The sequence below is a fragment of the Sebastes fasciatus genome, chromosome 4 (genome assembly GCF_043250625.1).
Source record: "Sebastes fasciatus isolate fSebFas1 chromosome 4, fSebFas1.pri, whole genome shotgun sequence".
NCBI lineage: Eukaryota > Metazoa > Chordata > Actinopteri > Perciformes > Sebastidae > Sebastes > Sebastes fasciatus.
This window is the reverse complement of record NC_133798.1, coordinates 6,595,805-6,612,978: the sequence shown is the minus strand read 5'-3', so window position 1 is coordinate 6,612,978 and position 17,174 is coordinate 6,595,805. Positions and strand designations below refer to the sequence as shown.

Sequence of the window (17,174 nt, the reverse complement as noted above, 5' to 3'; positions counted from 1 at the left end):
TCAGAGCTTTTCAGATTGTTCATCGCTTCACCGTCTGTAGCAACGGAGTCAATAAAGTAGCTAAATATGCTAGTGTAGGTTATCTGAGGCCACTTCTTCAGGTCGTCCTCCCATCCCTCCATAGTAGAAGGCAGAGCTATGATCACATTATCCTGTTTGAGCTGTAATAGGTGGTGTTCACACATGTTTTACTAGATTTATTAATACAATCGCTCTGGGAGAGAGGATTAGCGTACCGTTACAACGGAAAACACCAGTTCCGGTTCAGTGACACAACGCACCAGAAGTTGCACCCATAATTCATACAAGGTATCATGGGGGCTAGGAATAAGGTGAATAAGTACAACAGAAATAACCATGCAAACGTTTCAGAACGACCCCCGAACATGTTTGTCTAGAAGCTTGTTTCAGCCTTAAGACTGCTTGGGAAGACCAATGTCCACAGAGAATTTTGGAACTGACTTAAAAGTCTTACTACAGACTAATCACCTACTGCACACACACCCACACTCACCAATGGAGACTTCTTTGATGAGCTCAGCGGCAGCGTGCGCCCCCTGCACGAGGGCTCGCGTCCATGAAGACAGATCCCAGTGGGTCTCCACTCGGAAGATGTGGGACTCGATGCCCCGCCCCGTGCCCGTCCGAGTGGCGAACACCAGGTCTGAACCCTGGGCGGGAGAACCCCGGGCACTGCCAGAATGGACCAGTCTGGAGGGAGAGACATGAAAATACAGGACACATTCTCAAAGACCACTCGCATAAATAATCTGCAAGACTCCTAAATGAAATTGCTTTGCTCCTCTTAAACTGTTTCTTAAAGTAGGCATTGACTGATCTAGTTAGTGTCATTTCCTAAATAGGATGAACTGGGTGTTGACATTTGTGTTGTTTTTTTTACAGGTAGGGGTTCCCAGCTGAAGTTTTCCCCTCTCCTCCTCCTACACTAAACAGCTTACCAAATTCTTTTTCAGTTTGATTTTAATGTGAGCAACTGTAAACTTCCAGGTACTTACCATAAATCAGGGTGTTTAACAGTTGACAGTAGATGGAAAGTACTGAACTGAAAGCCTGCTGAAACAGGGTTGTGTCTAGAAGATAACCCCCCACTCTCACAAGACTCGCTGACCGATGACCTCCTATCCTAACCTCAGCTATTCGAGGTAAATGCCTAACCTTAACCATCTCGTGAGAGTTTCGCAACTTGAGGGTTACCTTCTAGACACAACCCTGAAATGGTTCCTTGTGACAGTTGATATGCTGTTGAATATTTGCTGATACCTTGCAAAAATGTCCCATCCAAATGCATTTTAAAATAATTATAAATATCTATTTTATATAACCCATATCACAGTTATGATGACAGTGAACTGTTCTGAGCAAAAGGTCAAATCTATAAAAGGAGTAATGTTTGATCTATTTTCCTGACTTTCATTGGTCCCATAGCATGACGTGAGATATATTCCTGATAGACAGAAAGCCGACCCGTCTGGTAAGATATGAACATTCTGGCTTTGGTCTGGCCCTGCTGTCTGTTGTCTTTACCTTGTGGCTAGCAGCGGGTGTGTGAGCAGAGGCATGGACCAGGACTCTCTGCTCCACGGCACCGATTCAAATAGCAGGATGTCCTTCTCCGTCAGTGCCATGACCACTGGCTTGTACTGCTGCCGTCCACCTTCCAGCTGGACCTGAAGAAGACAGTCAGGAGGAGATGTCCGTACTAATAGGTTAAACTGATACACGAAAGCAACATAAAGTCTTCAAATTACATCTTTTACTTCATGTTCTGTTCAGTAATTTACAGTATTTCCATAAATCTTTTCTCTAACTCCGTGAAAAGGTGTATTTTTGATTATAGGTAAGCTTGTGTATGTTTCAAAATTAAGCAGATGTGTTATCCAGTTCCATAGTTCACTAATGACATATAGATCTAACTATTCACATTATATGTAAAATATCATAACATGACTGAATAGCACAGGCTTAATGATCACAGGAAGTGATGTAGTTTGATGGGGTGTAAAGTACTACCGGGTCTGGGGTACAGTTATAGTGAGGTGGCTTCATAGGGAACAGGTATAGTGAAGTAGTATAACGGCGTATAAACTACTATGAGGTTTGGTGTACAGGTACAGTGATGGAGTTTGACAGTGTACAGCTGCAGAGGAGTTAAGTAGCTCACCCTGACCTGAATTTTGATAGCATTGTGGTAAAAATAGGGCGATGTGTGATCGTCTGAGTCATGGCTGAGTGACTGGAGTGTTGGTGGAGCTACAGTAAAAAGCAATGACATCAAAGCAGACATTGTGTTTGTGAGTGCAACAGTGGTGAGTGGGTGGGCTCTAATTCAACGTTAACTTGCATTGGTGTTTCCTGTTTGAGCCCGGTCAAGATAAACACAGCCAGACATCTATACATTCAACATGACCTTGAATGAACACTACATCAAAGTGAAAGTAAAAGAATATTACTCAGAATAAGAGTCTTGTTCCTGAATGTAAACTGACAGAAGTCCCTGGTTCACTTTTCAATGTTTGAATTTAGGACTAAAGCTAATTCAAGAAAACATACTCTTCCTGTGTGCTGAGGCAGAGCAGAAATGCCAGCGTATATGTTTGAGATCTGTGTATGTGCAGTGAAATAGGTACTGTAGCAACCTAAACAAAAAATAGAGTAAATAGAAAATAGCTGCCCAGCCCCTAATCATAGCTGTGGGTCGGGTCCGGGCATTTTGAGGAGGAAGAAGAGGAGGAAGACAAATGAGAAGTACAGGACAGTCCATCATCATTAATCCTTCTGCCTCAAGCTCAACCTCAGACAGATTGATTGCTCCTTAACTGACAAACTGATGTTTAAAAATGATTGATTTCCATTGAATGTAATGGTTCACATGAGTATAGAATTCAAAATACTGTCAAAGATACAGTTTTTGAGATTAAATGCTGACATGTACCACCCTACATCTACCATGACCACAACATGTTGTCATTTATTTTCATGAACATTGGAGCTTTGTTTAGTGAGACTCTGCAGTAGCTGTGTACAGTTCTGTTTACACTAAACATTTTTGATGCACTGTGGGCTCAGTGTTTGATAATTAAAAAAATCTGGTTTGTGGAGGACAGTCTGAAGATGCAGCAAGTTTGGTGTCAATTGAGCAACAAATGTGGGAGGAGATAGGTTTAATAAGTTTTACAGTTTTTGAGAAAAACAGAGTGATGGACTTCATAATTCCTGCCAGGTTGAAGCATCTGAACATTTCTGCAAACTTGAGCTACATTTTGGTGGAAAGTTGCGTTATCGCATTAACTTTGACGTAGTTTAAAGATTAGCAATAAGCTCTAAGCAACTGAAAAGGATCATCACCTGTTTAGACCATTTCACAGATACAAATGTGTCCCCATTGTTTCCTGTTGCACTGTATGTGAATGACGTCAGCTGACAGGAAGTAAACCAAGCTGTTGCCTAGCAATGCAATTTCCAGCTATAAAACTAAACAAAGCTGAATTATACCTGTTCAGCCAACCAGCCGATGTGTTTGAGATGGGGGTGTGTGGAGGCCGAGGACGAGGCCCCCAGGTAAGCGTTGATGTGAGCCAGGGTGTGTGGCAGCAGAGCGGCAATGTTGGTGTGGACGGCAGTGAACCAGGAGTTGGCGGTGGGGCCGTCTTTACAGCGCAGCACCACAGTGTGCTGGCCGTCCGGGGAATGGAGCTCCAAAAGTCTGAATGGGACAAAGGAAATGTATGAACTGTATCAGAGGCTCCATTCACGGTCTACACAATAATATAAACTTCTCATGGAAAAGAACTAACCACAATCACAAAAATATGGACTATTAAGGTCAGAATTTCTAAGCTTTCTAAGTGTTGGGTCTTTTGGGATATAATTTAATGAAAATACTTTGAATTTTTTTAAATATACTTGAGACATGTTGTTAAATATATAATTGTTCTATGTAATCTCCTTAAAGCTTCGTCCATAACCTAGCCCAACGAAAGAAAATTATGGCATATTCACACTTGACAGGTTTCATGATTATTTTGGGGCCTAAAAACAGGATAGGTATGCCAGATATTATTTTCAGAACTTACTCAGAAGTGCCATCATTTGGCATGTGACTGGTACTGTACATGTTCTGTGACAGTGGAACAAATTTTTCTGACGTCCTTTAACGTTCCCAACCGATCGAGGCAGATGGCCGCACACCCAGAGCCAGGTTCTGCCAAAGGTTTCTACTCATTAAAGTGAGTTTTTTCTTGCCACTGTCGCACCAAGTGCATGCTCATGGGGGATCTCTTATTGGGTCTCTAAATTCTAGAGTACGGTCTAGACCTGCTCTATATGGAAAGCGTCTTGAGATAACTTCTATTATGATTTGACGCTATATAAAAATGAATTGAAGTTGAATTAATGTCCTTTATCACATTTATGTGCTCATGTATAATTTTTCCTATTTATTTATTGATCTCTTTTTGGATGATCATCTATTTAATATCCACAAACACAAAAATTGTCATGAACATTATATCTTAAGTTGATCACAGGAAATAAAAACACACCCAGCGGTAAAACACCCATCCACCCAACTACACCTAAACTCCTACATACTCAGCTATCTCTCTCAACATACATACACGTTTCACATCGTACCTGTTCTCCAGATCTGGCATGGTAAGGTTCCTGCTGATGAAACACATCTTCAGGCTTATGACTTTTCTATCTTTGGAGGAGGAGGAGCTGCTGTGTTTGGGCGACCCGGAGTCCTCGCTGCCGCTGTAGCTGGGTGACTGTGGGCGGACGCCGTCCCACGGTAGGTCGGCCACCAGGGACGGCTTCTTGAAGAGTGGAGAAACCTCGCGGATGTACTTCACTATGGAGGAGCACAGAAGAGGATATACTGTATATCAACCAATGTACATCCACTACTAGGCCAGGCACTCAGGTAACCTCAGGGGTTACATTGCCACACAAAGTATACGACATTTGATGTTCGTAGTTTCAAATTGAAAACAGCCTTATCTTATTTATTTTTTTCACTAGGGGGGAGCGTAACAAGTTGAAAATACAACATTAAAGGGGACATATCATGATACGTACATACATACATTTTGGGTATCTGTAGTGCCTACCAACCCACAAACTGTGAAATAAGACAACCCAATCATTTTTTTGTGGGACGTCTAGATCAGAAAACATGATTCAACAAGTCATTGACATTTGGCTCCCAAACATCATTCCTAACTGGCCAAATTAAGCAAAAGCTTTTACAAACATGTGAAATCCACAGATGCTCTACTTCTCATCATAACAGAATAAAACAGGTCACTTTGCTAGTTTGTCAGGGGGCAGCTGTTAAATATCTACAGATCTTGAGGAAACAGTGTGTTGATAGTTCGACCATCTGTGGGATTCCACTCAATAACACCCGGTCACTCAGGATATATGGTGCAGCCAGCCATAAACCAGGCCATAAGGAAACACTCTGGGAAGTTTTCTGAAAGAAGTCGGCATTCAATCTGCTTTTAAATACACTTTGGGGCCCAGTTAGGGTTAGACTTTTTAAACATGGTTGGAGAAAGCTGGGGTTTGATTCTGTCAACAATCCGTTGTAAATTCATGTGGGATGGAAAATAGATTATGTCCTGTGTTTGTCCGAGCTAAAGTTTAATCATACCATACAGCAATTATTCATACGGTAAGTTATTCAAATGGGAAAGACACTGATCGTATTCCGGCCAAGAACTCGGAATGTAAACAGTTCCCTGCTATCTTCCAGCATGTCTTAAAAGGACACAGTGGTCCCCTGGGTGAAATTATCTTAGAGAAATAAGACCTGACTTGGCCGTACAGCTGTGAGCTTGGCAGGTCGGCTGTTTGTAAAACAATGGCTTTCGCTCGGATGTGATGGATTCACTTTCCAAATTTGGACCCGCAGCCTCATACACCTCCCACCCCCACCGGTACACAGTCACGTGCCCTCTTACACTCTTTTATCTTCCCTTGCACATGCTCATTTTATCTCCTCGGTGTTTCATCCAATACATTCCCTCATAGTCTACTTGTGTGCACAAGAAGTTTGAGTCGTGAATATGAGAAATGAAAGAGACAAAAACTCTGGGTATGTGTGTGTTGGACCATTGAGTCGTTTTATGAAACCTGAGACAAGACTCTCAAGAGGTGAGGTCATTCTTGAATGTTGACTGAGATATTTGGTTTGTGAAGGTGTGTGTGTGGGTGAGTATGTGTGTAGTACACGAGAGCTATAGGAAGATAAAGTAAAGTCTCCGGCAATGTGCTTGACTCTAAAATGAGGACAGCAAGATTTACATAGAGTTTATGACTGAACCATAGAAGCAGAGCGAGCTGCACAATGCATGAGTCCCTGCACACTTGTGTGTACATTACGCTGCGTATGACTCAGAGTGAAGGGCAGGGCCGGTAGTAATGCTGAGGCAACGAGCCAAGATGCTGAAGGCTCATTTCACCGGCCCTCATAACCACACCGCCCATACCAACAAGGTCTGGGGATCATTTCTGCAAACGTAAGTGGTTTGGAGTAAGTAAGTGAGTGTGAGAGCATTCCTGAATGCCCATGTTTATGTCTGAGGGTCATATGGAAGAGGATGTCTCTCTGCTGCAAAGCCCCACTTTCAGCCTAATAATCAGATCTGCTGCAGAGATGTTCAGCCGAGATATTTTCCGTCCGCAGAGCAGACCCAGGGCTCTCTGTGGTCGTAGATGTTTATATTCTGAAATACTAAACGAACAGCTCATTGAGCGTCGCTGTGCAGCGGTTATCGGTGTTCAAGTCATCTGTTAGCAGTTCTACAGTTATTGCCAATAGTAGTTATAATCCTCCTGTTAATAATGCTATCACTACTTTCATGACTATGACCACAATAAATAAAGAACTGGGATGTAGTTTACAGGGAATGAAAAAAATAATCACTCGATATGATTAAAAAAAAGTTATTTTTATAAAATGGTCACTATATCCTGACAGTAGTGCATGAGACAGGTCATCTGAATAAAAGGTGCTCCTAATGGCATCTGCAAGATTTCACAGACCGGAGAAAAACAAGCAGTCAGAGCTGATCTGGAGTCTGCCGTCCATCTGCCGTCAATTAGAGCCCGTTGTCAATCACTCGCGAACTCTGATCAAACGGTCAAACTAGGCAGTGCTGATCAAATATGAATCAATATTCTGTTACTGTAATGACTATTTCTCTCCTCAAATGTTCTCAGAAACATCTTGTAGTGTACTGTTTAGCTGTAAAATGAGAAAGTTTGTGACCCGGCAGCCATGTTGAGATCTGTTGAGGAAACACCAAGCACCGCCCACCAGCCGGAGCACAGCCAATAGGAACTCTCTCTCTCTGTAATGACCTGTGATTGGTCAAAGTCTCCCGTGACGGGCTAGATTTTCTAAAGCCTGAAAACAGAGCCATGAGGAGGTGCAGAAGTCTAGTTTTCTCTCAGAACACTTGAATTACAATATGCTGAAGGGTTATTATGGAATTTTTGCCCAAAAATGCCAGCAAATGTCTGCCTACTGAAGCTTAAAAGTGACTGTGAGGAGTTTTTAACTGGTTATGAAACAGCCTCAATTCAATACTGATGCTCTATATGACATACATAAGTAAAAAAGAAGATTGAAAAGAATTGAAAATTGAAAAGAAGATTGGCTATTTCGATAAAGTTATTCTTAAGGCCTGTCACCGGGTCTGATTCCCTGTGACCTCAGAAGAAACAGCTTAATCTATGTTTACATTTTCATAGGCAAAGTTTGGCAGTTTAGTCTGTTAAAAGGAAGCAGGGGGAGATTTTTCTTTAGAGAATTTTATTTTTGCGGTATATATTTTGTGGTTCAGCCAAACGTACAGTAGGACTTAAAGCTGTATTAAAGCAGTTTCACAATGATGGCTGTTCTCTGTAAAGGGGAACGTGACAGCACTGGTTTATCAGCAGGTTATCATCATGAGTAAGCACTGAAAAACTTCATATGACGGGTCAGTTAGTTTTCAGAACTCCTAAATATTAATCTTGACACTGAATTTGAAGAATCTGTTGATTCACAACCTATAACCTCCACCTGATGATGTCCCTCCAATCGACAATAGTTAGAGAAGCTGGTAGTAACAATGTCACACCATATTTAAGGTGATGTAAATCATATTATTTTTTGACAAACTTTTGATGACACTTAGTATTAAACATACTTATACTGTATGTATACATCATCCACTTATGTTTGTTTAAGATTTGTTATCGATACAGAGAAAAATAGGGAAAACTATGAACAATTAGGGAGTGATCTTTTCTTTAACATATAATCATAGATTTGCAAAAACAAAATCTGGCCTGTGGGATATTACATAGTTAATCCAGCAGGGTCTGAAATTAACCTTTTTCACTTCCTTCCACTGGCAGACAAGTATTTTATTTGTCTGCTACTTTTGAAATCTCTGCGCTAAATGAAGGAATAACATTTGAGATCTGATGTCCTTCAATGTTCAATACATTTTGCATAAAAAAATTATATACACAGCAAATTACTGTGTTCCAATTACACCGTAGCTTCCGGGGAAACCCTATTTTCCAGGGGAAGGAGGGTATTTTTAATGAACAAAAACCAATTCAAATGATTCAGATTATTTAAATATTTGCTTTGATTAAAAAAAATCTTGGCAAGCTGTTAGGTAGTTAACAAGGTCATAATAATAATAATTATAATAATAATTATATTATTCCCTCTCTAATATCTATTTTATATTGTTGTGAAAATGGCTCCTTCAAACAACTGGAAACGTTGGAAGTTTCTTGCCAAAAAACATAATTTTACGAGATTACATTTGAACACCTCATGATAACATTGTAATTTACCTTCGTCCAATGGTCATTTTTACTGAGCAGAGCTTGAACACCTCATACTAATAACTCAATGGCACCTCCGTTAACGTTAGTAGCTCCGTTATTTAACCAAGCAGGACTGTGCTGCCACTGGCTGCTAACAGCTAACGTTACTAACTCTTCTCCTGCTGATTTCAACACAGATTTGTTGTTCACAGTGTAGCATTATCAGGGACAAAATAGGGTGCGTCTCCTCAGGTTTAGTAGCGTCATGCTGTTGAGTGTATTTTTTTTCTCTCCGCTGTGGCTCCGGTCCCAAACAAACTGAAACATGATACAGTGTGCGTATGTGTCATTGTGCATGCGTAACTGTCGGAAAGCATCAGTAAGAGGAATCAATAGTCACGGAGGCATGAGATGCCAAGGAATCAAACAACTACGGTTCTCTATTCCCATCCCCAGCGTTTTCCCTGTCCGCCAAAGTGGCGGATGGCCTGACAATTTTACCCACCAATGCCAACAATTTACACGCATTTGGCGGGTGCTCATTTCAGACCCTGTAACCCAGTTTTACAAGCATGACACAAATAATTCCAATTTCTGGTTAACATATGCTGTTATCTTCTCTATTTTGTAAATGTCCATTGTAATATCCATCCATGCATTTAAAGTTGGGCTCTAACCATTTCCACGTAAGAGCCTTTTTACCTGCAGCTACCAGCTATATATTTAATAATTATATTATTATTATATTTATTTGTCTCTTTTCAGCCATTCTTGAGGTACGATTCCAAAAAATGAGGTCTTACTCTCCGGTTCAATGATTTTAATGTGTACAATTAGGTTCTTGTCATTATCTTTCAGATTTAGTTGTCAGATAACTTCACAACCAACATTTCTTGAATCTTGGTTGAGAAAACCCTCTGCTGCAGTGAAGCTTATGAATGCTCTGTTGTGTAATTTGTTGGCAGTGTGGACCACTGTACATCTGCTCCTATTCAAGAGTTTGTTTGGTTAAATGAAAGGGCTGTGAGCAGTTGCAGTCTTTGATGTAGCCACAGAAATCAAATCCATCGTCATGGGGATGTAGCCTCTTTTAACAGCTGAGATGCTACAAACACCACAGGTTTATTCATTGTGATGTGTCTACCTGCTGCATTGTATGGTGTCAAAACAGTGTCGTAAGTATTCACAAACAAATGACAAGTTATGTAACTCGTAAAACACAATGCACAATAAAATGCAGAGGGATTTGTATCTGTAAATATCCATCTGTATCTGTGAATCTCTATCTGTATCTGTGCCTCTAATTTACAACTCGTATATCATCATTTGTACATCAACTTAGCATTTTTCAAAGGAAATATATTTGTGAATCTCCACCTATTTGTGTGGATTCTTTTGAGACTCTTATCGTGCTGTTTTCACAAAAAAATCCACAAATACAGTGAGAATGTGACTCGTAAAATGTCACGTGACTTGTGTCTCATAAAACACAATGCACAAATAAATGCAGAGTGATATATATCTGTAAATCTCTAAAACTGTAAAAACAGTTGTACAAATACATTGTCATAGTTTTACTAAAACATGGTAAATGGACTTGCATTTATATATAGCGCTTTTCTAGCCTTCCGACCACTCAAAGCAACATGTCAGCATTCACACACACATTCATACACTGATGGCAAGGGGCTGCCATACAAGGAGCCAACCTGCTCATTAAGATCTAATCTAAATACTCATTCACACATCGGTGGCACAGCCGGAGCAATTTGGGGTTACGTATCTTGCTCAAAAACACATGGAGGAGCCGGGGATCGAACCACCGACCTTTCGATTGGTGGACGACCAGCTCTATGTCTGAGCCACAGCCGTCCCAACACGACATCCTCATTTGCGAATCCTCAATTTAGCATTCTAACCCCCTGAGATCCGCGACCGACTTTACCGTCTTTCAGAGGCTGTAGCAGGTTTCAGTTTTAGAGGTAGAGTGAAGGTACAGATATCGTATGAAATTAGAAAAACCTAAGAAATCCATAGTAACAACCATGACGCTAGCTTGTCGGGAAGGAGGCTAAATGACGCTCCAAAGTTCAAAGCTCACCGGTGTCCCTTGACCTCTGACCTCAAGATATGTGAATGAAAATGGGTCACCAGTTTGACCAATGATAATGTTAAGTTGCACTTGACAGATTTTCAATGGTCGCACTCTGGAGCCCCAGAAAACACTTAAGGGAATACATGAAACCCCAGCAGATCATCATTGGATGCTTACAGTAGCATTGGGGCGTTTCGATGATACATATTTCCCCAGTTTTTCCTGCCAGAACTAATAACTCTTCCTCTTCACAGTCCGTCTATCTCAGATAAAAAAAATGTTTTATTCCCATCATTACAGACAGATTTAGTGCTTTCTGCTTGCATTGCATGTCTGTTTGTCTATCTCTTTCTCCTTTGGTGCTGTTAAATGAACTCATTAGTTCTTTCAGGCCTTTCACTCAGCTCCAATTCTGCTTCTAATTAGGCCTGGACACAGAGGACTTCCTTCTCATCATGTGTGTGTGTGTGTGTGTGTGTGTGTGTGTGTGTGTGTGTGTGTGTGTGTGTGCGTGCGCGTGTTCACACATTTCTGCCTCTGTATATGCATCCACATTAATGTGTGTAAAGGAGTTTCCCCAGAGATGTCAACCAACATCCCACGAGGCCAGCTCATCTGCTTCCCTTCATACCTCGCTCTGCCTGCAGCAACAGAGGGAACGAGGAAAACAGGGAAGAGGATGGACAGAGGGGGAAAAAAAGGATAGCATGTAGAAGAGGAGGAGTGCAAAAAAGCAGAGGAGTCTGACTCGACACATATTTGGTTGTGGCGTTAGTTGTGGCGAAAAGCTATCCGTAATACTACCCGCCTTCAAACCGCCTTCCACTCTTGTTTCTCACCACACACACACACACAGACACAGATTCACACAAAAGTAATCATCTTATGGTATGGCCGAAATAACGAAATAATAGCTTACAGAGCAGCAAGTGAGGCAATCAGACCCCAGCCTCTGTATTTTCCCCCCAAAAAACTGCCCAGAAATTCCCCTGTGGTTTGGCCTGCTACTCTCTCTTCACTGGCTTCTCTCTCATTCCTCTCTTACTCTCCTCTCTTTTCTATCTACAGTCCTCCGTCTTTCACCTACTTCTCTCTCCCTCCTGTTCTTCATCCCTCTCTTTCCTCTGTTCCCTTACCTCTCATAAAGTCCTACCTCTGTGTCTTTCCCTTCTTCATCTTGTCTGCTCCCTCTTTCTTTCTTTCTCTCTCTCATCCTCCCCCCTCCCTCCAAGTCCGTTTGTGCCAGAAACCTAATGAGACCAATGTGTCAGAATGTGTGTGTGGTGGGATAGATGTCCTCATGGGGACCCTCCTCTATTATAAACATGTGAAATAACATTATGAACATGTCTATGGCAGGTCACTTTGTCATATAGTACAGTTTTTACATGATACTAGCTGATACTGTAATTTAAAGCTTCAACAGGCTACCGCCAGATGAGCGCAGTGCAGAGTGGCGGCAACGAGCGTATAAAGCACCTTTAATGTAGGCCTACTTTAGACTTAAAATAAACTTCTGTATTGAGAAATCTTCAATATGAAGTGATTCAGGTATGAATCTGGATAACAACCTTAATCTGGATCTCTCAAAATTAGTCACTATTTTACGGCATAAATGACCTGCCATACCCTGTGCAAATATAATACACGAGACTGCATGGCAGTATAATCACACACTGTTACGGACAAACTCTCTCTTTCTCTCTCTCACACACACACAGATCTTAACAAGAGAAAGTATTCCCTTGATCCCTCAAACACAGAGTCACACCTGCCCCCTCCTCTTTGTCGTCCTCTAACCTGGATCAGAGAAAAAGCCTTTGGGAAATCATGCTGTTGAAGTGTAAACACACGAGTGTGTTTATCTGCAACACCGTGGAATTACATAAGCCCATTATCTAAAGGCCAGTGTATTCAGTGTATTGGAATATTTGTTCCAACTTTCTACAAAAGATAAAGCAGATCATGGACAAAAATGATCACGTTCATCATTCTCAACTGTAGTGACTGTTAAAGATTACAAATGTTTACCCATCATGTCTGCAGTGAGGGTACAGACTAGGGCTGTGTATTGGCAAGAATCTGACGATACGATACGTATCGCGATACAGGGGTTACGATTCAATATATTGCGATACTGTAAACAAGGAGATATGTTGCGATTTAATTTATTTAAATCTAATTTTAGGAAATCTGTCATAGTATAAAGAACACCATCATATGCATAAAAAAAAGTTTACTTTTTTATGCAATCAGAACAGTGGGATCCGCATTTGCATTCATCACAGTCCCTGTAACATCATAGCATCAAAACAGTACTTTGAGAGAGCACATACATTGAGAGGGTGCATCTCTTTGCAAATGAAGTTAAGTATTGACTGAGTTAATCTTTGCACGTAAACTATTAATTAAAAATCAATAATATTTTTGAGAATCGATACAGTATCACAAAACATAATATCCCGATATTTCCGACATTTTCTTGCAAACACATTCAAATTTCAGTTTCTGTCCCATTTCAGAAGGTCATTTAAAATTCTCTAGACAGCTGGATACCGGAGATATATCTGCAGATAAATATCAAAGGCAGTGGAGTCCATACTGAGACAGAGCCGACAAACTGACGTGGCCTATTTCAGGCTGTGCAGACTCATGTTCTGTGGTAGATCTTGCCCCGTGAGGACAGCGAGCGACACAGTGAACGGACGGCCGGCTAGTTTTGGCCTCGGAACAAAAGAAAAGAACTGTTCCTTGTCAGGGCTGTCCCCTTTTCATCAATAGCCTCTGTGTCTGGTATGTGCTGTTTTTATTCCTCCAATTACTCGCACAAAGGGCTCATCCTGCGTCTCCTTCCACTGACCAGCGGGTTAACCCAATAAGACAGCAAGCTTCAACTAATCATTTTTGGACATATGGGATATTATGTCTATCAGTCAGCTGGCGAGGGGAGGGGGATTAACCAGCGGCATGTCAGTCTGGGAGATATGTATAACATGTGTTAATGGGTCAGAAACAGTCCATTCATTCCTATCCCCTCAGAGTGAAATCACTCTCATAAAGCAACAAACCTTAAAGTCCAAGTAAAGCAAAAATAAACACGTGTTCTGAGTTTGTCACACCAAACAATGTGTTATTAACCACCCAGTCAAATTTGAATGATTTAAAAAATTGCCAAGTGTATGAAATTGGGTTTCAAAATAGTGAAAAAATAAGCAGTATTCTCTGCTTTGAAACGTTGGGGGGCGTGTCTGCTGAAGGCGCTGAAACCACGCCCAATCACAGTTGAGGGTTGATTACATATGTACGGTTACGGTTAATTTATGAATGTACACCACAGACTTCCGCTGGCCAAGCCACCTAACGTCCGGTTTAGCACTATGCCGACTGAATGAATTGAATTGGGATATTTGTGGGCCGGAAAACTCAAATAATGAACTGAAAAAGACACAAAAAAAGCTCTTTACAGATGTCTCAGATATTAGTGTGACTTTTTGAACTTGGTAGTATGGACTGGATATCTTAAAACACGTGTAATAATCTAGTGCAAATGGTGCTTGAAGATAATCTATCTTGTGAGTTTATTTGAGCCAAAATTAGACTGACAACCTATTCAGGCAACATGCTTCTGAATTAAATGGTTTGGTGACAAGCCTTGTTTAAAAAACAAGACTCAACTCTTTTGCATCCATCACCCTCTCACCCTCATATGGATTTCTCTACTCTCTCTTCCTACTCATACAGCACCAGCAATAAAAATCACTGAAAGTGTGCTTTGCTCGTGTGGAGCAACACGAATCATCCAAGCCGGAGCCGACAGTGTTGACCTTTGCCCTAAATACGCACATGCAAGCGGAGGTCAGGAATGTGGGGCACCTAAGCTAATTGTGAGAATATCTGGGGGTTTATGTATTGTGTACACGGCACGGCGGTATTGAAACTCAAGCCTCGTTCTGTCTGACTGCCATTTGTTTCTCAGAGCTGTGGGAGCCCAGCAGAGACCGAGGGGGGACTGGGAGGAAGAGCAGGTCTACAAACAACACAGCTCACCTCCTGTCAAACTGACAAACAGTGACAGGCAGCTGACACATTCTTCCAAACGGAGGCCCCACGTCTGGACTGTGGCCCGAGGCAGCACATCCTCCCGTCTACGCCTGCTGCAAATGTTTTATACCGATACCAGTTTCAAGAGGCCATATTCCACCAGCAGTGTTGAAATCAGGGTCTGAAATGAACTGTTTTCACTTCCTGCCACTGTGGCAGACAAGTATTTTTTCTTATCTGCCACTTTTGAAATCTCTGCACTAAATAAAGGAATAACATTTTAGATCTGGTGTCATTCAATGTTCGATATATTTTACATGAAAAACATTATAAACAAGGTAAATTACAGTGTTCGAATCCCACTGTAGGTTCTGGGGAGCCCTATTTTTCGGGGGAGGGAGCGTACTGTACACAGTACTGTACTTTGTTATTGTCATCTATAGTGGTTGTTTGTATAAAAACACACAATTCAAATGATTATGATTATTTAAACATTTGCTTTGATTAAAAAAAATCTTGGCAAGCTGCTTAGAGCTAGTGTTAGGAAGTTAACCAGGTCATAATTCTCTCTCTGATATCTATTTTATATTGTTGTGGAAACATCTCCTACAAACATCTGGATTTATTAAAGTTTCTCGCCAAAAAACTTAATTTTACGAGATTACACTTGAACACATCATGATAACGTTGTAATTTACCTTCGCCCAATAGTCATTTTTACGGAGCAGAGCTTGAACACCTCATAATAATAACTCAATGGAACCTCCGTTAATGTTAGTAGCTCCGTTATTTAACCAAGCAGGACTGTGCTGCCCTCCGGCTGCTAACAGGTAACATTTCTAACTTTCCTCCTGCTGATTTCAACACAGATTTATTGTTCACAGTGTTGCATTATCAGGGACAAAATACAGTGCGCCCCTCAGGTTTAGTAGCGCCATGCTTTTCAGCGTTTTTTTCTCCCTCTCAACCGTGGCTCCGGTCCCAAACAAACTGTAACATGATACAGCGTGCATATGCGTCATTGTGCATGCGTAACGGTCAAAAATCGATAGATTGAGGCATGAGATGCCAAGGAATCGGACAACTAGGAACCGGTTCTCAACGGGAACCGATTATCTATTCCCATTCCTAGCGCTTTCCATGTCCGCCAAAGTGGCGGATGGCCTAACGATTTTATCCTCCACTGCCAACAATTTACCCACATTTGGTGGGGGGCGGGTGTTGATTTCAAACCCTGGTTGAAATGATGCACTTCCACTATGTTAAATTATGTGCAACATCTGCATGTGTTATTTGCCAGATCTCCATCAACCAGCTGAAAAAACTGAAATCCACAACACAATATTTTGGATCATTTTTGGTTAAGGAAAAACTCATGTTGATGTACCATTTTATACAGAGCCTCTCAGCCCAGTGGTTGGCTGATAGACTCTAGAACATTTTACCTTGGTTTATTTTGGGAGGCACAAAACAGGCCTCGTTTTGACTTGAGTGGAAATGTGTCACACATTGATTAGGTCCTACAATTCCTGCTCGTCAGTATTCGTCCGGCGTTCATTCCAAACCATTAAACACTGCATTTAGCTGTTCCTGGCCTGAAGTTTCCGAACCCTAAGGGCTCTGTGGCCTCCCTCCCTCCAGTTCACTCTTTTTCCACTTTTCTAAAGATTGAACAGTTCTGTATCAGCGCAGTTTAGGATCTGAACTCATCTCCATGGAGCTCTGTTCAGTCCCATAATGTAGCCAGTACGTACCGCCTAACTAACGCATTTCTCTACATGCGGCATGCTACCTCCATCTACTATGTATGTATTTGTTAGTATGTATGTATTATGGTCCTTCAATCTGAAGTTTAGTAGACTTTTAGGCTTTTTGATTTGTGGATATTTTTGTGGAATGCATGTCTGCACAACAGCACTCTTAACAATAATCTACCTCTCATATCAAATGATACACTTACTGTGTTTTCACACGTTGTCCAAACGGAGTCAGAGTAATTAGTCGGCATCTTTTGCTCATATGTGAAAAACTAAAGAATTCAGAAACCTCTGAAACAAACCAAAGTCAGACCTCCTGACCAGCCACCGATTGTTACCGGCCAATATTCAGTAAAAATATGCAATTGGGAGATCGGCATTAATAGTTCTACTCACCAATCCCTGATAATGCGATGTGTGAA

General features: G+C 41.3%; 1 protein-coding gene across 1 annotated transcript in view; it reads right to left on the bottom strand.

Moving 5' to 3' along the window:
• The window catches only part of sntb2 (syntrophin, beta 2), a 29,449-nt gene that overhangs the window by 8,469 nt on the left and 3,806 nt on the right, over positions 1-17,174 (bottom strand). The window contains exons 2-5 of the mRNA XM_074631686.1: positions 4,654-4,873; positions 3,514-3,724; positions 1,546-1,688; positions 515-711 (exon numbers count right to left, since the gene is read on the bottom strand). Coding sequence (XP_074487787.1) covers positions 515-711; positions 1,546-1,688; positions 3,514-3,724; positions 4,654-4,873 — 771 coding nt within the window. The remainder of the gene's footprint in view (positions 1-514; positions 712-1,545; positions 1,689-3,513; positions 3,725-4,653; positions 4,874-17,174) is intronic.